This window comes from Perca fluviatilis, chromosome 2 (genome assembly GCF_010015445.1).
Source record: "Perca fluviatilis chromosome 2, GENO_Pfluv_1.0, whole genome shotgun sequence".
In the NCBI taxonomy this organism is placed as follows: domain Eukaryota; kingdom Metazoa; phylum Chordata; class Actinopteri; order Perciformes; family Percidae; genus Perca; species Perca fluviatilis.
In genome coordinates this window covers 31,746,415-31,771,632 of record NC_053113.1, presented here as the reverse complement: position 1 = coordinate 31,771,632, position 25,218 = coordinate 31,746,415, and the positions used below count along the sequence as shown (strand labels likewise).

Below are 25,218 nucleotides of genomic sequence, written 5' to 3'. Positions count from 1 at the left end.
CAACAGACTCACTCAGTCCCAATACTGATATAAATACAAACAACTTACTGTCACTGCCCTCTAATTAATACATATAGAAGATAAGATATAACTTTATTTAGTCAGAGGGAAATAGTTTAAATACATATAGGGCTGGGCAATAGAAATAGAAAGTATCTTGGTTTGTCAGGCATTCACCGTATTATCTCATCTGTCAAAATTCTCAATTGACTTTCCCAATGTTATTTTTTGTTGCAATTTAAAATAACTTATGTTCATTCAACAAACAATACAGATAAGATTTAAGATAAAAATGTAATGTTTCAATATATAACAGGGTCCACTTTTCTGCATTACTTTAAGCACAATTTGATAATAATAGCTTACAGACGTTTACTGAAGTGCCATTTTCAATGCAGGACGTGGATGGAGTATTATACCAATTATATAATTACACTAAGTATTATAGCCTGCTAAACTGCCAAAAAAAAAGTAGTAGGCTATTGTATACTGCAGTGCAATGGTTATATAGGCCTACACTGGGTGTAACTTGAATAGACTACATTTATTGTTTATGTGACTTATATAGGCCTAAGAAGTTTATTATGAAAGCCTAAATAGGATGAATATTTCCCGAATACCAACGCTGTGTTACTGCAGGGTCTGTATTGCTGTAGAACATTAGCAAAGCAATCATTAAAGTATTTTCTTATTATGCTGTGGAGGTTTCTGTCAGTGCAGTTGGAGGTCGGTCGTAGCAGAGGTCGCATGGCCTGTGTAGGCTTCATGTAAATGAGAGAGAGAAGAAAAAAAAAAAAAAAAAAAAAAAAAAAAAAAAAAAAAAAAAAAAAAAAAAAAGAGCAGAAAAAAAAAAAAAAGGGCACTCGCCGATACAACGGAGCACTTTTTTTGGGCGATTGAGAGGACCTTGTGTGGCTCCGAGCATCTCCCTCCGTCCCTCGGTTGAGTTTAATGTCCGGCGTTGGTTGCCGTCACCCCCTGGATTTTATTTATAACCGACTTGAAAATTGGATGGGACGCAGCGCACACAGACAATCCCGGAAATAGCATGCGTACTCTCAGTCTGTCACGTACGCTCACTGAGGATTTGCATTGCTACAGGCTGCCGTAGGTAAGCGGTGTTTAAACATGTTTGACATTACAGCGGCACATTTATTAGGTTACTGTATTTCACACTCTGAATTGTGTGTTTCAACGGAATGAATACATTGGTGTTGGTATAATTATTTGTTTAAGGAGGGACCTGATAAGTTGGTAATCAATAGCTGATAAAGACGATAGCCTAAATCTATAGGCTGTCTTTTTGGTGACACGTTTCTAAATTCAGTGATTTCAGTCTAACTTCAGTGTATGACTGTCAGTAAAAGTGAGTTTTTGTTAGCCTTTATTTCTCTTCTTTTTATACTTACTTACTTACTCAGCTAGCTGCAACATATCTATAGGCTACTTAATTATTGTTATTTTGTTACACTGTATTATTGCTCTATAGGCTATTTAAGGCTAAATGCATTGCACAATATAGGCTAAATACTACTTATTCACAGCTCACTGACAAGTGGTCTGCAGTGTGCTATTATTAGGCCTAAAGTGTATCATTTTACTCCACAGATATCCTTCACAGCCTAAACATGTTTATAAAACGGATAAAAACAAATACTCAGCTTGAGAGCACTAAATGAGAGTAACTGGTGAAATGAAGGCAAGAAGAAGAGGACTTGGACATGCAACTTCTAGTGGCTGTGGCAAAGATCCTCTCCATCAGAGAAAGCAGCAGCTCAGCTAGAAAATGAAGCGAGGACGTGAGCTACGTGCGCATCCAGCAGATGACGAGGTGAAATGGAGAGCTTGGGACACACGGACCTTTTAAACCCAAGCTCTTCCCGCGGATCCGTCGCTGTTTCAGCCTCGCAGGAGAGAAGGACGAGCGGGCAGCAGGGCGTCTTCGGAGCGGCAGAGATTCACCACACACACCGATCGGACATGGGGCTTAACGGCTTCTGCGCGGCGCCGGTCGGGAGTCCAACGGCCGCGGAGTTACTCGCGGGTCTGGCCTCTCAGACCGACTCCCCTGCAATCACAACCCCGACGAAGCAGTCCAAAACCGGCGTGCCGCTCTACAATGGCGGGGTGGTGTCTCCATCTGCCACCGTGGAGGGAAGCCACGCAGGCGTTTTGGCTCACACGCCAAACGGTTACCCGGTACAAATCAATGGGGTGGCGGGGGTAACAGGCGGCCCTATGTACCCCCTCACCAGCAGAGCCCGTCTGGCGGAGAACGCGGACCGGACAGCTCATGAGAAGTGTCCTTTAGTGATGAGGAGGATCAACGGTGACCTGAAGGCCAGACAGGTGCAACAACACAAACGCAGAGCAGCTGGAGATAACCGGGACATGGGGTCAGGAACTCCTAACGGTCTCACAATGGGATCACCGGGGTTAGGAGGTTCTGTGGACCCACTTTTTGCTGCGGGAGACTCAGACTCTAAGTGGAGAAGGTTGGCAGATGGAAGTGCGGCTCACACGTCTTCAGAGGCCCCCAGAGTGGCCCGAGCAGTTGCCCCGCTTATGGTCCCAGTCAACTGCAGCAAGAGTTCTCATAGCAATCAAATGACTGTCAATCATGTGCACTGTGCCAATCCCCAGTCTCCCTTAACCCATCGTACTAACCAGCACAACGGACATAAAGTGGCCTCTTCAGGCCCGCCAGCTGTACCCAGCCAGACCTCCCACGTCGAGGCTGAGTGCGTCCCGACCCCACCACCTTCTGCAGGGGCTGGCTGGTCAGCAGAGCACATAGCCCAGCAGTACATCATCCCCTGCATGAAGTACTATGGCATCTGTGTGAAGGATAACTTCCTGAGCCCTCAGCTGGGCGACAGGGTCCTGGAGGAGGTGGAGGTCCTAAACCGCAGTGGGAAATTTCGGGGCGGGCAGCTGGTGAGCCAGAAGAGCATTCCCTCCCGGAGCATCCGGGGAGACCAGATCGCCTGGGTTGAGGGACGAGAGCCTGGGTGCGAGAGCATCGGGGCGCTGATGACTCACATCGATGAAGCCGTCATGTACAGCGCTGCCAATGGACAGCTGGGGGACTGTGTCATCAATGGACGCACTAAGGTGAGATGAGGAACAGGGTGGGGACAGGTGGGGGTCAGGTGAGAGGAAGTCAGGTAGGGGTATGTCAGAGACAACACAGGCTACAAACAAGCCACTCAGTCTGATGATAGCATTACATTTTGAGCAAGTTGTGGGTTGTGTCATATCTGCTCTGCTCTATCTCTCTTCTCTAATGCCGACATGCAGGCAGGCAGGCAGGCAAACACACACACACACACACACACACACACACACACACACACACACACACACACACACACACACACACACACACACACACACTCACCCACTTACTGAGCATCGGTTAGGATGAGCCCTTCTGTGTTTCTGGCACATGTGAGCTTGATAAGGGGGCAGCGGGTTGAGCCTTCACCCTAAACTGGCCCTGTGCCTGGGTATAGAACCTGCCTAAGTTTGCCCCTGTCTCTACCTTCACTGGTACCCAGAAGAAGAAAACACTCTGTATCTCCTCTGCCATCACTTTATCTTGGACTTTTGAAGACAGCTTTTTCTATCCCCATTTTTACCCTTGCAAACATGGTGCTGACATAGGAGAGTGTGTTTGTTTGTTTTCCTTTATGTCCTATCTCATGCCACGTGAGCATGTTTTCTCTTTATTCTAACGGGAATATTTTAGCATCTCTTTTCCGTTTATGTTTTTCAAATGTCATGCACAGTTAAGTCAGTGTCCCGTTCTGACTGAAGTCTGGTTTATTCTCCATCCTGAATCTATTGCTAATTTTTCCCCATGTGACATGGAAATGCAATAGAGTGTAAAACACTCTCACATTAAGTGACTTGTTATTCAGTCTTTCCATCTGTCTGTCTGTCTGTCTGTCTCTCCATTTCATGCCAGTCCAAACTGTTCCCCAGCAATGTTCTCTGTGTTTCAATTTGTTCAATCAAGATTTACAATATAACAGATCCAGACAATGCAGATTGGTGTGGTTTGAAACATTTGAACGAGAAACAAGACTGTTGAGTAAATGTTTAGAAATATGCATACATAATTTTTATAGCAAAGTGGCCATTCATATTAAACCACTTAATGAACGCACGTGAGAGATTTGTCTAAAACCATATCCATCCGTGTTTTTCTGTGTACCCGTCTCCATGTTTGATATTTAATCATCTACAGCACTGTCTTCGCAATGCATTGGCCTCACAACCTTGTTCACCCCATCTGTGCAACACCACACACAGCACCTTGGCCTCTGTGCATGTCTAGTTCGATGTGGTGTTTAAACAGCGATTAGTTTGGCCTCGTACCAGCAGCTTTTGCTCTCTTAAATATGGGCTTTCTGAGCTACTTTCAAGTCAAAGCCATGCCTAGACTGTGACAAAATGACAGAAAAACAGGAAAGTTCAGTGACTATATTGGAACGGGTGAGCTAACATATCTCATTTTCCAAGATTGTGCAAATTTGCAGTTAAGAGTGCAAAATACTTGGAACCTCTTCGTACTTATGAGTTGCATTCTACTGCGCACAAATGCTGTCTCACTTAGTAAACAGTAATATAAAACCCCTCTTTATCTGTTGACACATTGAGCTGCAGCTTCCTTTCGCGACTGAAGTGGATTTAATCTGTGAAATCAAAAACCCATCAAAGCTGTCGTCTCGATTCACCTGCCTGTGAGGCAGCTTCATTTGGTTTAAAAAAAAATAATACTTGAGCTTTGCAGCTTCATTTGATTGCGGTTATGCTATTCACCAGCACATACATTAATGAAGTGAATATAAAATATATTGCTCTGCATGTTTCTTTTATTGTATCACTCCGGTTGGCACTTGTATGAGGCTTGATAACAGTCAAGAGAAGTGGTCTCCTGGGAAGGAACAGGATTTTAGAACAAGAGGAGATAATTCTTGGGTGGCTAAATTTGTATTGATGGATGCCAGCTTTGTTAGGTTGTTAGGCTTCGGGAAGCGTATCAGGATGTAATGTTGTGTTTATCTATTGCTTACAAAGTTATTCATTTTCTCTTATTTGGCATGGCGATGGCCAAGTGATTTCCAGATAAAAAAATTGCCAAACAACAATTAGCCAGATCTCTCCATTTAACCGTGGTATAAGTAAAAAAAAAAAAGTTAAATGCTGCAAAGTACAAAATGTCCTGGCTGGTGTTCCTGTAGAGGAGGGCAGGAGACAGCTTAGAAATCGAGGCAATGATGGACTGTGCAAGAGAGAAAGAGGAGAGATATAGTGATAGGAAAAGAAAAGAGGAGGATCAGGGTGGAGTACATCCAGATAGAAGGTCACTGCGTCTTTTCCATCCTCCTAATCCCAAAACCTTCTTTTTTTCTACTAGTTCCTTCATTTTTTTTTTTTTTCACTTTCCTCCTTTTCTTTTATTCTGACCTGCTTTTCCTTTCCCCTGTCCTTTACTTCACTGCTTTTCTCCTTTGTCTTATCAACTCCCTTATTTGCTACTTGGACAAAATATTTCCCAGCCGTTACCTTGGTAACAGACCCATACAGAGTAGAGCTCTGCATTGTGTATGAAAGAGATGTACTAGGAGAGGGACTGGCAATGCCCAAAAATAATGAGACATACAGTAGAGAGGATTAGAGTAACACTGGAATGGTGATTTAGTTGAGACAGTGAAGGGTTAAGGTGGGAAAGTCTTGTGTTGTGGGGTAAAGAAAAACAACTTAGTGCAGGGAACGTGTCCCATGAAGGGGGAGGGGATGGACTGGAAGTGAGATTGGAAGGAGCTGGGGGAGCAAGGAGTGGGAGGATAGTGTTGAGCGAGTGAGAAGGGGCGATGCAGCAGAAGCTTCGGCATAAAGAGAACGTCTCCTGCAGCAGCGTGTCCTCAGATGCCCCTCCAGTAGAGCTCGACAGTGTGGTTCCGGAAGTACAAATCTGATTCATTTTCTCCATAAGGATTTTGATTATTAGCCACGAAGTCTAAACCAGAGATCTTCAACAGGGGGTCCGGGACCCATAGGGGGTCCTCAGAGTTACTGCGGGTGGGGGCACCAAATTACTCTTTATATATGCATTTAATGAAACGCCAATGGAGATATCGAATTGCGAAAATCACTTCCGGAACCAGAGCCGTAGAGTTCAGCAGTGCCACCATGCAGGCTGGAGCTTGAGGTCATACAATGCGGCAACATGCCTCCTAGCTAGCATGTTTGGATGGATGATGGATGATGGATGGATATCTTAAAAAAAAAAAAAGAAAAGAAAAAAGCCAAACCGTTTTATCTCATTGTAAAATTAATATCTTTGAGTTTTGGATTTATCGTCAGGCATAACAAGCATTTGAAGACATTTTTCACTATATTCTGACATTTTACAGACTAAATAATTAATCACTCAATTGTGAAAAATAACCGTCAGATTAATAAATAATGAAAAAATAATCGTTAGTTGCAGTCCTAAAATGCATTCACTTTTCAAGTTAGAATTAATATAAGGTATGGACCCTCACACTCACTCACCCACTTACACCAAGTGTTTCTCTAATGTTCAGAGGTGACTCATGCATAATGAGTGCCATTCGTGCCAAAGCAGAACTGACTCATAGGGGCTGGGCAAATTTTCCAGCTTTTTTTTGTTTTATGTTCACACAAAATATAACCACTATAATATTCAACAACAAAAAGATAGATGGCAGTTGAATATTTGATTATGCTTCTAATTCAACAATCTATTCCTTATTAAAGGTACAGATAGCAGCGCCTTCTCCAAATATGGTCACTGCCTAAAACAGCAAACAGGACAGAAACTTTCAAGTACTTCAGCTTTTTCATTTATCAGAGCAAACAATGCGCTACTGACCTATGGACATCACACGCACGCGCGCACACACACAGATATCACTCTAGTTGGTGTGACTCAGCATTAACTAGAGGCCGATACTTTGTAACCTCTTATAGGTAACACAGATCAGTTGAAACCAGTCCAGCATTGTTTATTCTGCAGTTCATCCATAAATCAAAGGATCTAAGGTTATTATGTCCTCAGAAACCATTAGCCTATAGAAGCAGCCAGGAACACCGCACAGATATAAGCTGGGAGGGACAAAGCAGTTCATCATCATTCAGTTTAGTTCATCCTTCCCTTTTCTCAAATCCAATCTGGTAGAAACTATTAATAATAACGGAACCTGATTAACATCACGCATTGTCTCGTCCAGACTGCTTGTGATTCATCAGCTGTGGATATTAAGCAAGATGGCTGTGCTGCTTGACAGTTAGTCAAGTGGTTTCAACCCCGGAGATGACAAACCTCTGTCGTGCTGAAGTATACTTAAGCAAGACCCTGGTCCACTCCCAACATGGACTCTCATACTGTGATGTGAGATTCCCATAAGGGCTCAGGGTTGTCCCACTGAGGATTTTGAGGACTCTCTCGCAGACGTTTTGAGCCTGTCAACACACACTTTTCATAAGTTTGCTTGAAGAAATGCTTTTTTTGTCTAGCTCTTTATTCTGGAATTCATGATCAAGTTGATTTGTTTTCGTCTGATTTGATCGAACAGTGTTACGTAGTAGTCATTAGTATATTCAAAAAAAGAGCAATAAACACTGCAGTTTTAAAGTGGACACGACTGGACCAGAGATTCTCTTCCAGCTCCAGAGCTGCTGGTCTGTAGTTGACCCTGCACTCTACATAAGGGGTTAATAAGAAGAGAATGTAGGTTACCTATGGAGGTTTGTACACCATCATAAAATCAAAATAGTTTGTCCATCGAATATATGAGTAACCATATGGTATGATCTGTACATAATCAAATCCTTCACCTCTCTTCTTTCTTTCTGTATTTGCATTTCATACATCATCTTCTCTATACTTGCACATGCAAGAATAGCACATGTGAGCGACATTAAATATAGTTTCTTTGTCAATGTCATTCCAATTGATTATTACATCTCTCAATGACCGACATTAAGTCATGGCGAGCCACCAGCTAATTTTCTTTTAGCAGCACAGCAATCCCTGGCTTTATGTTACCTTAAATAAAAAAATGATCACGATGTGTTCGACACAGTGTGGTATAGACATTTTTAATGTGGGGGAAAAATCCACAGATACCCTCAATTGAGGAATTGGAATTAGTAGGGAGGGGGAGGAGGGGGGGGAACCAAACTTTTGTTTGCTAAATTCTTTTCAGTGTTTTTGCTCATCAGACTACCAGCAACGTCCTTCTCTCTGTTTTAACGTTCTTCCCCTCACTCTTTCTCCTTGACAAGCAGTACTCGCTGTGTTTGTTCAAGCTTAACTATGCCCTCACCCCTCTCTCTACCATCACTCCTCTTATCAGAATATGCATGCAGCGTTGGAGTTTATTTTTGTTCCTTGTCCACGACAGCCTGTTCTGACTGGCCGGCCGTCACCTTGGCAGCTCAGGTATCTACCCAGTCATTAGGCCATTAATGGTGGTGCATGGCAGACAGGTGGTTGGTGCCAATTAAGACTTTCACTCACTGTGGGCACAGATCTCGGCAGAGATGAAAGAGCGAGCAGGGCAGAAACGACAGATAGGATCGAGACGTGTTGTGTCACGCTGTGTGACTGAACGTTTTTGTGTGTGTAAGCTACTGACAGAAGGAGATTGTAACCGTGCATATGTATGTGAAACTGTTTTGAATACCAGTAAAGTGTTTGTAAAGCCTAGAGTTGGTGGAGAATAAATAACATAAACCTCCATCTAAATTATATGCCTGTCTTGTGCAAGCTTTGATATAGACATGATTGTGTGTGTGTGTGTGTGTGTGTGTGTGTGTGTGTGTGTGTGTGTGTGTGTGTGTGTGTGTGTGTGTGTGTTTATGCTGCAGGCTTGGGCTGAGCTGTCTGGTCTGGCATATTAAATGTTTATCGTGGTTAATTATAGTTGTTAAGACTGGAACCATGTTGATAAAAGCTGTGTACTGGGAAAACACACTTCCTTGAATAAATGCAAATAAACACTCATCCTTATGTGTATAGAGAAACATCCATCCTTGAACACGGAATATTTGTATTAAATAACATAAAAGATTAATTTACACGAGAAACAAACAAGACCCACTCTTTACAACATTGCTCCATAGCGCTACTAATGGTCAAAAACTCAGGGTAGCTTTATCCGAGCCGTTGCTTTAATATGAAAAACATGCGCCACACACACACACACAGACACACACACACACACACACACACACACACACACACACACACACACACACACACACACACACACACACACACACGAAGAGACCAAATGACGAATGTTTGCCAAAATTAAAGGAACTTCTAATTATTTTAAATCGCATTCGGATTACAATAATGTTTCTAATGATCACGATCAACACATTTTTCTTGTGTGCATTTGACATTGACGCAGCGAATCTTCTTGTCTCCCGGAGCTCCGGAGTAAAAGGTCCGGAGGTTAATGAGCTCTGACTGCGCCAGTTAGTCAGTAATGAGAGCTGACAATGGCGGCTGAACAGAGTCACACAACCAAACTCACTTGGCTGCGAATGAGGAGAGAAACACCTCATGTTCCTCTTGTGGGGAGCACACTGCCGTCCCCACAAGAGGAGGCGGGGGAGGGCAGTGTGCTCTCTGGCCGAAGCCCTGCTACACAAAACATCACTTTTATTTGAGGTTCACAAATAACACGAGAACAGGTGCGTCTGTCTTAGAAACCTGCGTGAGCGCTGTCTTATCTCCTCAGGGTTAAGACTCTCACACTGTAGTACGACTGCTTACTAGACAGCGTGTCAGGCGAGTTAAATCAATAGTGCAGCGGTACAGAACCTGTTAGTCATAAATGATAGTGTCCATGAACAGAGCTGAAGTGATGCAGCGACTCCTGATATTGTAACTTTTGCTTCCCATGTAGAACAATATAAGTCAAGACAGTGACACTATCCTCCTTTTGTTGTCATCCTGGAGAGATAAAAGAGAGGTTATTACTCTACACGCTGCCAACTATCATCACCTGGAATCTCTCTCCGCCGGCATAGGCTGATATCAGTCAGTGACTCGGCTGTACACGTTTCCTTCTCCGTCTCAGCAGAGCAGGAAAATACTGATCCTTTGCCACAGCCGCTGGGAGACAGTTTGGAAACTATTTACACAACTCCTGGAACATGAGCTGATGGTACGTCATAGTGACACACAGGCTGCTTAGCGCAATTTCACCGCCGTTGCAGTACATTTGCAGTGCTAAGGTCCCACAGTGGCCCTGGTCTGGAATGCACATTGACTGAAGAACTCTCACGCAGGTCTCGGTTCCCTCGGAGTCCCCAGAGAAAGCAGCGCTCTCCTGCTTCGCAGCCTCCAACACATAGACGTCAAGCAGGGGAAATACCAGCGCGAGACCATTGTTTGAACGTGGATATTCTGTCTGCAGATCATTTTGTAGCTGGAAAAAACAGCTGACACAGTTCTCTGCTCCTTCTCCCTCTTCGTGACTGTGTTCCACAAATTACACCATGGGATATTGTATTAAGTATGCAAAAAAAAGTCCACCTGGAAAACAGCAGTGGGAGAGCCAAATGGCGAGAGAGAAGAAATACCTTAGGTCACTGCCATCTTATCCAGCACGTGTTGTCAAAACAAAAAAAATATGTTGTCATGATGCTGCATCTAGTGTTTTTGTTCACAGTCTACGGTGGACAAAAATGCACAGCTAACAATCCCATTTCTTCTGTTCTAGGCGATGGTCGCTTGTTACCCAGGGAACGGGGCAGGGTACGTCCGCCATGTTGACAACCCTAACGGTGACGGACGCTGTATCACATGTATCTACTATCTCAACAAGAACTGGGATGCCAAGGTACATTCATGAGATCAATATTCATTTAATTTAGAAAATAATGCTTTTTTTTTTAAACAAACGCTTTAAAACATGAGTACACCGCTGAGTAAATAAACAAAAATAATGTATTTCCAGCATCAACACACCTGATACAGACAGGCTGAAATGAATGTACATTGAGTGACTGTGTTATGTGGGCGTTTGTAGAAACAAGGAGGGTTGCTACAGATCTACCCTGAAGGCAAAAATGTGGTAGCCAGCATCGAACCTTTGTTTGACCGGCTGCTCATCTTCTGGTCGGACCGCAGGAACCCACACGAAGTCAAGCCAGCCTACGCCACTCGGTCAGTAACTCATAAACATGCTATACACGCATATAAAGTTATGTTATGGTTTTTCTTTATTTTATTTTATACGCCATGTTCATTATAATGTAAATAAAGTGTAAATGAGTGGATGAATTATTTAACAGTTTGCACTGGAAACAATAGTAGATTTATTCTACATTTTTAATTAACGAGCCAAGCAGGTTAAATAGCGCACGCACACACACACACACACACACACACACACACACACACACACACACACACACACACACACACACACACACACACACACACACACACTATTGGTGCTTTAGCTCTTCTTTTTCCCCTTTCCTGCTCTCCTCTCTCCTCAAGGGATGCTTGTTTTTTAATGAATTTAAATCCCACACATACGGTTATTTACATCATAGCACCAAATAGTTGTGTCCATCGAGAGCACACGACACATACTCTTTTTACTCCTGCATTTCCTCTTCTTTACTCCTCTCCATCTGGCTACTGGGGGGGGGGGGGCAAGGTGGAGCCAGAGACAGGAAGTATGTGTTTCCTGAGGGGGTCAGTGGGAAGTAGAGGGGAGGAAGGTTCGATTGCAGGACTCGTGCTGGAGAGGCAGACATAAGAGACAGGAATAAACAACACAGCCCCACCAGAGAGACTAGAAACTGTAGAAATTAACCCTCTGCTGCCCTGGACAGCTGCTTCTGTCTGCTTTTCACTGTCGTGCAAGATATTATTTTGTAATCTGTTGTCTCTAGCTGGGTCAAAAATGGCCTTTCAAAGACCTATTTTTGGCCCTTTTTGATCTGATTTTTCAAGGGCAATTTGGTCCTTATCACGTACAGTTTTTCATTCACTGCTAAGCTACATTTATATACTACACCTAAACAGAAACATTTGACCAAATGAACTGTAAATAATCTGTTTTTACTTATCAATTCAGGGCATTTTAGGGACTTAATGTCTTACGTCACACAGCCATTTCATGGACCTTGCTTAAACTTAAGCCCAGTTCATTTTTTTCACTAGAAAACAGCTAATTTAGTTTTGTTTTGAGTTTTATATTGTAGTGACAAAAGAGATTATCTCTTGTCGTAGTATTATTAAGATCTCTTTGTTCTTTTTCTGTTTTACAGCTATGCCATCACAGTCTGGTACTTTGATGCCAAAGAGAGAGCTGAAGCTAAAGAGAAGTACAGATTGGGTAGGCTTTCTTTTCTTCAGTCGGAGTTCAATGTCAGTTTCACTTTATCTTTCCTAGCTTGATAAAGGACTGTATCACCTCTGGTTATAATTGGTGCCACTTAATATTGTATGTAATTAACATGCTCTTTCTCTATTGCTTGTGTAGCATCAGGACAGAAAGGTGTTCAAGTGCCTGTCACCCAAAACAGCAGAACATAAATCTCATCTGATCACTGGAGAGCACTCCGAAAGTATTATGTGCCTTCCTGAACTGCTAATGGACGTCGCGATCAAAAAGGGGAGACACTGTCATCAATGCAGCTCCATGCCACTCTTACGGTGTCAGCTGTCGGATTCTCGCCACGGGCTGCAATGTGATGTTTCTCCGCCATGCGATCGGGCTGCTTTATCAAAGACGCGCCAGATATAGAGCACAACAGACTCCATTGTGTGGCAGAGGTGAGATCGTAATTACGCGTCGTGGCTAAAGAAGAAGAAAATAACTTTGACGTCTCCCTGACTAATGTATGAAGACCTCAAGCTGAAAAGAAACGGAATTGTTAATTTATATAGTTTTTTTTTGTTGCCTGTTGGGTTATAAGTGATGCTGTGATGTATTGAGAAATCATTGTTTTACTCTGCTCTTGTGTCATTTTCAATTCAAACACAAGGAGCATTAATGATGAATCAGTGGGCAGACATTGGGGGGGGGAAAGGTGCACAAGGAGTAGATATCAATGGCGTTGTCCCTGGAATAACTTATTTCCCTTTGTCTCATGATGTGGGCAAGTCCTGCATAAAAACAGAGGCACAGAAAAGAGAAAAGCTGCCCTTTGGCACTCATGCAGTCAGTCCAGGTTCAAGCAGTAACCTTAAACATTACAGGGACACACACTTGAAAACTTGCATGAGGAGAACTCTACACTGTAGTTTGACTCTATATAGCACACTAAGTAGTTCAATAAGTGTTTCTGGACTTCTTTGTTCATTATCAGGCTAGGATTAAAATATCTTTTGCAACAGTCTCAAAATGTTAGTGTGACAAAATCGCTGAATAATCCAGCATGGACGTTTTTTTCTTTTCTGTCGATACAATGCGAGAAGCTGCACTCTTTATTTTGTTTTATTTTTTTTACGTAACTCATGTGCAGTGCTCTCTGTATGACACGGCTCACACTTGAGACAAGAGGAAAGCTTTCCAGTGATGGGGGTAAAAACAGGGTTTGGTGTGTGTGTGTGTGTGTGTGTGTGTGTGTGTGTGTGTGTGTGTGTGTGTGTGTGTGTGTGTGTGTGTGTGTGTGTGTGTGTGTGTGTGTGTGTGTGTGTGTGTGTGTGTGTGTGTGTGTGTGTGTGTGTGTGTGTGTGCGTGCTCATTAGCCTGTATGAGCATTCAGCCTGACTCTTACCTGTTCTTAACAAGATGGACACTTGTCGGACGAACCTGCCCAAACAAAAGACCATCTACTTTATAAAGCACAGAGTTAAGCATACACTGTATGTGAACTGCAGGGTCAAACTGCTGCGTTCTCATGTGTGGGATTGAATGTTTGTGTGTTAAAGTGTACTTGCACATGTATGTGACAATTTTCACTGTCTCAAAGAGGGTTGCAAAATTGTCAGCAGATTGCTAAGAAGAAGGTTATGTAAAAAAAAAAAAAAAAAAAAAAGCACTTTATTGTTTAAAATGCCATGCGTTAATGATAGAAAAATATAACAAAAAATGTAGATTAATGCCTTCATGCTGGGGATAATATGGTCATTCAAATGCAATAGAAACTAAAACAATGAGAACAAAGTGAACTTGTTTGCCTTTTTTTATTTTGGAATATTTAATTAAACCTGTCTGTTTTTGTACACAAATAATTTTGTTATTGATTTACTGGGACAAAATCCCAGCTGAATCCCAGTTTTATTCAGCTAGGGAGATATGACCAAGGGAGCAGCACAAGACACATTATCAAAATAAACTAAAATCAGTCTCAGTCATTCGCTACGTAAACTACAGGAAACTAATTGCAGGGTATTCTTTGATGAATATCACCACCAAGTCCATCTGTCTATTTGGATATGACATATGGCTTAAATAAACAACATTTTAGTATATCAGAAGAGTAATCAGTTAACAGTTGTCAAAATGGCAAGCTATTTCAGCTTCAATCATTCTAGTTTTACTGTGAAGGAAAGTACACCAAAGCTCTTGTGTAATTAAGTCCTATTTTGAGAGACAAAGAGCACAAAAAATAAGTAGAAAGTTAGTTGTATACAGTAAAAAAAGGGTTATTAATAAAACTTGTGCTTTGTGACTTTTTATGCAGGACACAGATACACTCGGCAGGAGGCCATCATAATAATCAAACAACTGGCATAAAAGATAGAAGTCTTAAATGATATGAATTGTTCTGTAAATGCCTTGAAAATGTACCGAATCATGTACAGTACTCGATGAATATTAGCCTATATTATATTTTTAACATGCTGAACATTCAATAGGAGTCTGCGTAGTCTCAAAATGACACACAAAGAAATTTGGGTATTCCCGGGAACTTAAACACAGATAGCATGGACAAAAAGTACAATAAGCAGAATAGCATTTCCCGAATCTATGGGATCTTGTTGGATTCAAGGTCAGATTGAAACGATAAATTAAAGAAACCTGAGCCGAGTTAACATGGACCAGCAGGGTTTTGTAAAACCAACCATTTACTGCAAATGTTTTGAGTCGCCGTTAAACTGTAGGCTAATATTGAGGATGATTATTCAAAAGCTCTTCCTGGCATTACTGCAAAGAAGATCAAAGACACAAAATGTATTGAAAACAAGTACAAAGTGACTTTTAAAATGTCTCAACACCACTGTCATACATGTGGATGGTAACTGAATTATACAAGAGGTCATGTATATTGTTTCTGGGGATTATCTCAGATAATGATAGAAATGTATTAATTTATTTTAGGTGTGTAACTAACATTGTACAGTGAATAGATAATGTAAGCACACATCATATATCTATTTTTTTTTATCTACATACACGTTGAATACATAGGCTAAACGACATTACCTACCTAAAACAATTGTTTTAGATCTATTATATCTATGGTACCTATAATAATATTTTATGTCGCTTTTGTACGAAGCACATTGTGTTACATTAAGTTGTATGAAATGTGCTATAGAAATAAACTTTGTTTGATTGATTGATTGGTTGATTATGCAAGTTTGCCAGATCGGGTAGCGGATCTGAAGTTCGAATGAACTGGACAGTGTAATGTAATGGACAGTTCCGCTTCCAACCTGTAGGGGGACCGAAACGGGAAAAGTTCTTTACTGTTGCTTTAACGCATCCCTACTTAGCTAGCTACAATTCTTATAACTGACACATCCAGCCGTCAAGGAGCAACAGCATCATCCCATTGGAGTCGTCTTTTTGGCCACCTGACGAATGTAAGTCCAATTTTCACTCTCCTTTCATCTCGGGTTTGGTCTGCAAGAGTATCCGCTGCCGCTATTAGCTAGCTAGCCGTTCGACATTAACGTTTATACTGTCTATGACATTAACGGCTAACGTTGCTAAGCTTAGTCAGCTGTTTTGTGCTGGGTAGGTAACGTTAATTTAGCATACTGGGTAGCTTGTATATATTAACGTAAGCAAACTGAGGAGGGCAGCAGACTAAATCATATGGTACATTTGCAGACCATAAAGCCAAAAACAATTTAATTGAAGATGTTAGAAAGTAAACCAATATTCACCTGAAACAATCAATTAAACTCACTAGCTAGTATCAACAATTACAGGAATTTATTAAATGTTTGAGTCATTTAGCTAGGTAAGCAAAAACAAATGACGTTAATTTGAAGATGATACGTTAACGTTATTCCCACATTTCGCTAGTGTTTATTGACTGAGCGATTATTCAATTAATCAAAACAATAATCAACCTTCCTTACCTTGCCAACATTAGCCCTATTACTCATAGTTTTATAATTGAATCTTAATCTAAAGTAGGGCTGCAACTAACGATAATTTTCATAGTCGATTAATCTGTTGATTATTTTCTCGATTATTCGATTAGTTGTTTGGTCTATAAAATGTCAGAAAATTGTGAAAAATGTCTATCAGTGTTTCCCAAAAGCCCAAGATGACGTCCTCAAATGTCTTGTTTTGTCCACAACTCAAAGATATTCAGTTTACTGTCACAGAGGAGAGAAGAAACTGGAAAATATTCACATTTAAGAAGCTGGAATCAAAGAATTTTTACTTTTGTCTTAAAAAATTACTCAAACCAACTAATCGATTATCAAAATAGTTGGCGATTAATTTAAGAGTTGACAACTAATCGATTAATCTTTGCAGCTCTAATATAAAGTAAATTGAAGCTTTTTAGGACTGTGTCTCTGTTTACTTTAAGGCTAACGTCAGTAACATAACATTACAGACACAGTCAATGACACAATCACATCTGACCCTCTCAGTCATCACCCTCATGACAACATAACATACAACTCTGCTAAAATAAATGGTCCCTTAAAATACACTGGCATAGAAGAACAGATGGTGTTCATTAGTGTATTTACACACATACTGGCACATAAACAAACTATCTCAGTGGAGTACAAGTGCAAGTTAACAGTCTGGAACAAATTGTAAATAAACTGCAGGGTCAGACAAACACACACTGAGGCAACGCACCTTGTGACTCTGGCTTCCTCCTCTACTTTGCACACTCCTGGAGTCTGACCGGAAATATGAACTATACAAGACACTTTGTCATAGTCCAAGGGGAATTCAAATGTCACCTGAGACTAATATGCTTCTGTTTAATGCTAGGTTGTAGTTCCTGTACAACGTGGGTATTTGTGTGAGTTTGTTTGTTCAAATACAGTATAGTATAGTATAGAGTGTTGGTATCAATGCTAATAACTTTTTTCAATACCTTATCTTGAGAATTGTATGTTTTCTGCTTTATTCATTGGGAAAAACAGGGGCCATACTTCTCAAATGATAATTGATGAAGAAATTTAGGAACTACTGTATCAAGAACAAGTACACAAGAACTTTCAGTAGGCCTACTTGACAGTTTTAGATAGTCAAGTGCTATGGACACATTTCTGTCTGTACCAATTTTTTTTAATTGAAGGCCGATAGCTAGCCCTAACCATGGCTGGTTATTCATCAAAATGTACTAGATCAACTCTGTTAAAAATGTATGCTGAATAAACATTCTAATGATTGCAGCTGACTTCTTAGAATACGAGTGCCTTTCTACTTTGTCTTTTAAGGTCAGCATAGTATGAAACCCTTGCTGCTGTTCTGCCAATGCCCAGACTCTGTATGTAATGGTGACTTGATAACTAGGACTGTAACTGTAGCTAATTGGGAATAGGTGACCACTATGGTGCATCGGTAAGAATGCAGTCAAATGCTCTGATGCTCTTCAATGGATTTATTGGCAGCCAGCAGATGATTGTCTGTGTCTTCGTGAGCGTATGTGTGGTTCTACAATAAACAATAAAAAAAGGAATTATCACCATACAAGTAAAAACAACAGTGCTGACAGGATGCAATTAGTAAGGCCAATAAACGGTAATTAGTATAACCAGGGTTCATACGTTTTGAAAAAACCTGGAAAAGTTATGGAATTTGAAAAATGCAAATTCCAGGCCTGGAAAGGTTTTGGAAACATAAAAAGACCCAGAAAGTTTTGGAAAAGTCATGGAATTTTTTTTAACACAGTATAATAATATGTGATTAATAAATGAATTTCACGTCGTCCTAACCTCAACGTTCTATTCGGGGCGCGATGTTACGAATCCCTCTATGAACCACATAAATTGTCATTCATTTTATTGTTAAACCTCTGTAAACTTTAACACAGATTTTTATTCTTATTGTATAATGTCGACTGACATTTTCAGGAACACATAGTCATGGAAATTTGACGAAAAGGCATGGAAAAGTATTGGTTGAAATCCGTATGAACCCTATATAACATTCACTTCAGGTAGCTACAGCTGCTTATATCAAATAACCAAATAATATACCAGTTAACACACATCAGCTCCATTAAATAAAAAAATAAAAAAACAGCCTTCTTACTGCTGGGTCTCAGTAACGGCAACCCAAACATAGTTCTCACAGCCATTGTAAACACTCCGATAATAATTATGCAGTGTCATGTGAGTACACACATAAGCGCAATAGTAATGTAACACTAATAATACTAGGCATTAGCATGCTGCTGGCGAAATTTATGCTAACATACTGCATTTCAAACTGAGTATCCCAGAACAGATAACATTCATATAAACCTAAGGCACCGAAAATACACATATGTAAACATTGACACCAGTGTACACACGTCTCTGAACGCACACATGCACAGATGGTGACACAGACGACAACTACACACTTCAGAAATATCTACGATGTGCTTCTCCCGGCCACTCTCACTACTAACTACAGGTCAGAGGAAGCTTCTTTCCTGCGGCTGTCACCCTACTGAACTCTAGCTCTGCATCCCGGTGACAACCAACCAACTAAGCCCCCAAAGCCCCCTATCCCACCCATAGTGTCCTATTTATTTATTTACAAATGTACATACTGTAACTACACTTATACATATTCCATATTTTACTGCTCTTCATACTATTCATCCTGCACATACACTTATTCTCACTACTCTGATAATGTTACTGTTTCTGCACTACAATGGTACTGTTAACACACTGCACATAGCTGTACATACTGTACATATCTGTCTATATGGTTCATACTGAATATCCATATTTTTTGTTTTTCTTATAATACACTGCATTGATCTATATTCTTTTTTTTTTTACTACTGCTACATTGCACATATCTGTACATGTTGTTCATACATTGTTCATATTACATAGCCATATTTATTCTGCTATTATAATAACCGCTAATACACTGCACACATTTATATTTCATTTATTTTACTCTAAACCACCTTCTGTAAACCAACTGTACACTATGGTCTACACTGCACTATATTTCTTGTCCTGTCTATACTTGAATATCACATTGCACTTTTCTGCTCTTTTTGCACTTCTGGTTGGATGCAAACTGCATTTCGTTCTCTTTGTACTTGTACTCTGCACAATGACAATACAGTTGAATCTAATCTAATCTAATTTAAAAATGAGATTTATAAGCCAGCGCAAACAGGTGTCCTCTGTGACCCCAAAACAAAGTGGCGCAGATTGGCTGATCCCCGTTACCCCGAGCATAAATAGCAAGTCCTTCTTTACGCTGTAGTAGGGTTGGGTATCGTTACTTTTTTTTTTTTACTTACAAGTGTAACGCTAAACAGCGGATCAGCAGCATTATTAGATGTTGGTAGGAGCATGCTGCATGGTTACTGGTTCACTGACGCTGAGATTTACTCCTTAGGTATTGAAATTGGGTATTGAATAACAAGGCATTTTTTTCTGATACTCGATACTTCAGAGGCAATTCGGTCGGTACCTTAAAAGTATTGAATTCGGTACCCAGCCCTACTCTGTAGTAATAACAAGGGAGATTTAAGATGAGGAGCCTTTGCGCATACATTTGCTGCAAAGGCCGAAGTGGGTGAGTTTCCTGTAAGGCCGGGGTCTTCAACATTTTTTTTTTTTACTACATGTATTGTATGAAATTAAGTTGCATATTAAACTGGGCCTACAACGTTGTAGCGCGGCCTAAAAGCCTTTAATCATACAATACCTTTTTAGTACATAGAATACTAAGCTATTAAAATAATAATTGTTGATCATGGTCATATAGCACTGAATCTTTAGGATCAACTGGATCTGTGGATGGCTACCTTGGTGACCTATAGGCCAGCCAAGTTTTTTTCACAAATAGGCTGATTAATACTGTATATGCTGATAATATCTTGGAAATGATGTTAAGACATTTAAAAATTTGAAAAAGTAATAAATAATCTGGTGGCCCCCCTGCCGTACTCTGAGGACCTCCTATGGGGCCCGGACACCCTCTTAAAGATCTCTGCTGAAAGGGTATATTGTATTGGCTAAATATTTAAATGACCCCAGGCTAGTTTAGTCATTATTATTTTTAAGGGATTTGTATCTGACTGGAGGGGGTGTGTTTTAGACAGCTAAAAGGCAAAATGTCTGTTTGTTGCTGTCATTTCTCTCCACCTTGTGGCTTTTTTCCTTCATAGCAGTTTAGGTCTAATTGTACCTGTAGTGTCGTGTGTGACCACCAGAGGTCAGAGCGTAACACCAAAAGTCTTCATGTGTTAAATAGTGTTTCAGAATTCTGAATGATACTCTTTGTGGAGTTTGAGTTAATGTTAGCTTTGCAAGGAATGTGTCTCTCTCTCTGCCTCCATTTTTATCTGGACTGTATGGATTGTGATGGTACAGACACACACACACACACACACACACACACACACACACACACACACACACACACACACAACACACATGCACACAGCAAGTGAGATGTTAGCAGGTGCAGTCAAAAGCATGTGCACTCACGCAGTGGAAACACATTCTGCACATGCTTGGCGCCCTATAACTCTACAGTATATTATATTTTTGGCGTCCTGCCTTTTCTGTCAACAAGCACGACATCAAATGGAAGTAAATGTTTTTCTTTATTGGGGTCTTCACTGGGGTCTGAGTGAGATTTTATTTTTGCACTGAAGTCAGAATGATGCAATCCTTCCAAACTATTACTCTTACTATAAATAGTTGACTATATACATCATGGGCGATTTTAGACCCTTTTAAGGGGGGCTCAAGCAACCTAAATTTCATCTCAGCCCCCCCAAAAATTATGATAATAATTTTCAATTTTGGTGCTTCAAGTTAGAGTTTGCGAACTTGTCTGTTAGTGGCAGAGGACAAACAATAACAGGTTCAAAGGGCTTGAAACAGGTTTAATATTCTGTGTGGCTGACGCCGATGCTATGCACCTGTAACCCAGTCAAGGAAAGGGTTAACAGAAACGTAGTCTTGACCAATCGGAGGAGGTTGTATCAGACTCTCGCCTTTTGGCTGAGTCTCTATCTGATCTGTCAGGGAGAGCAGGAGTGCTGTTGTGAAGTTTAACGTTGCTAGTCCCCAGAGAAGAAGTTGGTCATTTCCAACCCGGTCTCACGGCAGTTCGTGTAAATGTCCACGTTATTCTTAATCTATTGATGGGTCAATGACATGACGCCTAAATTTACTGTCCGACTGCATTTTCTCCAGTTAAAAATGGTCTATGTTTATAAAAAAAAAACATAATTTATATTTAGTGTTTCTCCCCTTTATGTAACCACATCAGTTTTTCATAAATCATATGGCATTTCTAATTTTTTTGTTACTGAAAGTGTCAAAATATCATGTGGTGCGACCGGTCAGGCATGACTGCTATTTTAGAAACTTCTGGAAATTTGCTCATTATGTATTAAAATATATTTTCTGCCATTTTTGGCATAATTTCTAAAGTGTTTTGTAGTCCTATATAATATAACAGTGCTCTTGTATTGATATTTCTGTCATAATATACAAACACACTTTGTCCGAGTATGTACATTTTATGAAATATCATGCGGTGCGACCATCAAGAAATTAGCATTTTTGAGCTTTTATTTTGAATTCCACTGAAAGACAGGAAGTTGCATCATAAGTCAGTTTGCCAAGGACCCTTGAAAGCAACAAGCAGGTTTATAACCCTCTCTCATATTTTGAAGAATAAAACTTTTTGAATGGCTGGTATGTAGTTTCCACTTTTGGACGTCATGTGGTATGACCTCAAAAAGACAATAAGTGTTAATTTATATTTACAAATTGATAGTTTGATAGAAAATGTCATATTGCCCTTTCGCGAGAAACTAGCTAGTTTTATTTAGGTGTCCAATGCTGTGCCTGTAAATTTTGACTGAATTAAAAAAAAATCATGTGGTGCGACCATTGAATCATGCCTTCTAAGACTAATATACATCCTATATTGACAGGTTTTGTACTCTTCTATTCTTTTGTTGGTTTATATACAAATAGTAATTCATTTTAATATTCTATAAACAAGATTTTAAGGCTTTTCACGATTTTTTTCATGTAATACTATATTATTTGAATCCATTTTATCAGATGCCATTTTAAAAGACTGCTTGTCACAGAGAACACGTCAATTCCGACCCTACAGCAAGAGCAGAGTACCTTGCCAGGAGAAAAGATATGTGGTATTGCTGCTTGTAGAATTCATCAAAACCAAATTGTAGCCTACCCCAAAATAAGTTACAGAAGGACCCCAAACCACTCAATATGCTACTCCACTGTATACCCTACTACTAACTAACTGATTAACATGACAGGGAACGTTGCAGATTCAGAATGTAATCACAAAATATCACAATGAAAATGTGGAGAAATCATACATTAGCGTCATGGACTCATGGCAGTGCCCTACCCACCTGCAGAGCTCTCTCTCTCTCTCTCTCTCTCTCTCTCTCTCTCTCTCTCTCTCTCGATCTAGTGTCGTATGATCGTTAACGAATTTAACATTTCAGCAGAGGTGTTCATTAGTAGTATGGGATTTGATTCGTGGGGGTATTTTGGCGACGGTAATGTTATTAGTTAGCAGTAGACTTAATTAACCCAGGGTGAGTCTGATGAAAACTGATGTGTCTGCCCGGTTGAGCTCTGACATTTTCTCGCATTGCACAGCGCTGTGAAGGAATAATCTCAGATTACGTTATGGTCTGCTTATGTTTAGAAGTGGTGACTATAGGCTACAGCTCACAGCAATTTAATACTATATAGTGTCTGGATTTTGCTTGATATTTAGTGTTGGCAAATGGCTTTTTTTATAAAGCGTTTATTATAAAGCGTTCTGCATATGGCATGCAGGTTACCTTCCCCCCCCAAACATGGACAACAATGTGACTCAAAAACAGTGTCTGGTAGCTTTGCATGTGTGGGATTCTGAAACGTTCTTAAATTAGGTAATTGTCACATTTTAGTTGCCAAAGCTCCGCTGCTCTCTCTCTGGTCCCCCCCTCTGGGGGAGTGGCCAGCGGCTAGAGCAGCAAAAGCCAATGTGTGCAATGACACACACACTATGGATAGATGATCAATTTGAGGTTTTAAAAATGTGTTGTGTTTGTTGTTCTTTCCTACTCTGGAACTCTGGATGTTCAGGGTAGTTCTCTCCAACAATCCTTGTTGTCTTTGAATCTTTCATGAAATATTTCCAAGATGCTAACAGAATGGTCTATTCTCTTAAGCGGTTTGAATTTTTTTTTTATGAAAATGGTATGGAAATGAAAATGAAATGTTTGCCTTCACTGAAAAATCAGTTTGATTTGAATAAAAATTTGTTTTAGATTTTTGCATGCAACTTATTGCTTCCTAATCTATTGATTTTTGACAATATGTGGTTGCCCCATCATTTGGTGCGACCACACATCATGCGGTGCGACCAGAAATGGCAATAACTGTATTAAAATAAAAATGCAATATTTAATTTCTGAGCCTAAAATATTAATCTCTGATTGAGTATGCTGAAGGGAATTATATTGTTTAGACATCTTTTTCACTTTTGTGTAATTCACAGGAAAAATGTGTATGCTAACCGCATGTAGGTAGGTGACTGTGATGTTATAGAACAAAAACAAATATCAACAACTATATAATTTCAGAAGAAATCTAATTAATTTGTTTCTACAGACTTCATATTACTGAGCACTTGTAAAATAAATGTAAACAGGTGAAGGATATATGTTCACTTTTTAAAATAATTCACGGTCGCACCACATGACATTTTTAAAGGTCATGGCCAATTCATGAACATGAAAAAACACTAAAATCAGTTTAAATAATTGTTTTATATAAATTAATTTATACACAACATTGTTAATGTTTGAACAAATGCAATAAAAAATCATATTTATTGTATTTTAAAATTGGCCTATTGAAAATCCTTATACGTCATTGACCCTGATACGTGTTCACGGAGACGTTTTTCTCGTTTTTTACGTGTAAATGACGCTCCATAAGCTGCGAGGCGGCCCGCTGGGGACGCCCCACAATAACGGGATGGCGGAGGTTGGGTTTAGGAAAAAACTTACGGGGAAAGGGCGCCTTAAACGCCGGGAGACGCGCCACAGTAACATGCGGGACAAAACGCCACACGCAGGGACGGCATCCCCGGGAAACAAAGCGCCGCACGCGGGACGCGATCCCCGCTCGCCCGGGTGAAAGTCCTGTGTTGTTTGACCCATCCACCACCCCGACCAACCTCCGTACGCGGATTTTCGGCTTTTTATATCACTCCCTACCATTTCGTGCTGTGGCCACAAAATATGCTTCCCATTGAAATACATTACTTTACATTTTCGTGTTGTCCACCACGTAAAAACGACAAAAACGTCTCCGTGAACACGTATCAATAGATTCAAATAACGTCACATTTACACGAACTTCCATGAGACCGGGCTGTCATTTCATGGTGCAGATTAGAACCCACATTGAAACGTCAGCAACTAAAATTGCTGAATGTAAGAACATCATGTCAAATGGGCGTTATTACTGTGAGTTATAAAGTGTCAGGTTTAGTTTCATCATAGTGTCACAATAGTGTCAAAATTTTTTAGCTGACGTTGTTGTTTAGTAGCTAGCTCAGAGATTATTGGCTAATGAAATTACTGATTCAGCAAGGGGGAGGGGAGTTAACACTTTTGCAAGGCGCTGTATCCGTTTCACATTCTCATTAGGGGCTGAGCCCCCCTAAAGGTCTGATTCTATAATCGCCCCTGATTTACATGCTATTCTGAACCTGGCTGGGCAAATAGTGACTGTTGGTTCAATTC

The 25,218-nt window shown here is 40.4% G+C and overlaps 1 protein-coding gene across 1 annotated transcript; it reads left to right on the top strand.

Moving 5' to 3' along the window:
• The first annotated feature begins 863 nt into the window (after positions 1–863).
• Positions 864–14,183, top strand: egln2 (egl-9 family hypoxia-inducible factor 2). Its single transcript, XM_039776642.1, has 6 exons — positions 864–1,111; positions 1,609–3,114; positions 10,776–10,895; positions 11,085–11,221; positions 12,340–12,407; positions 12,555–14,183. Exons 2-6 carry the CDS (start codon positions 1,837–1,839, stop codon positions 12,605–12,607), a joined length of 1,656 nt encoding a protein of 551 aa, XP_039632576.1. The 5' UTR covers positions 864–1,111; positions 1,609–1,836; the 3' UTR covers positions 12,608–14,183.
• Positions 14,184–25,218: the final 11,035 nt, after the last annotated feature.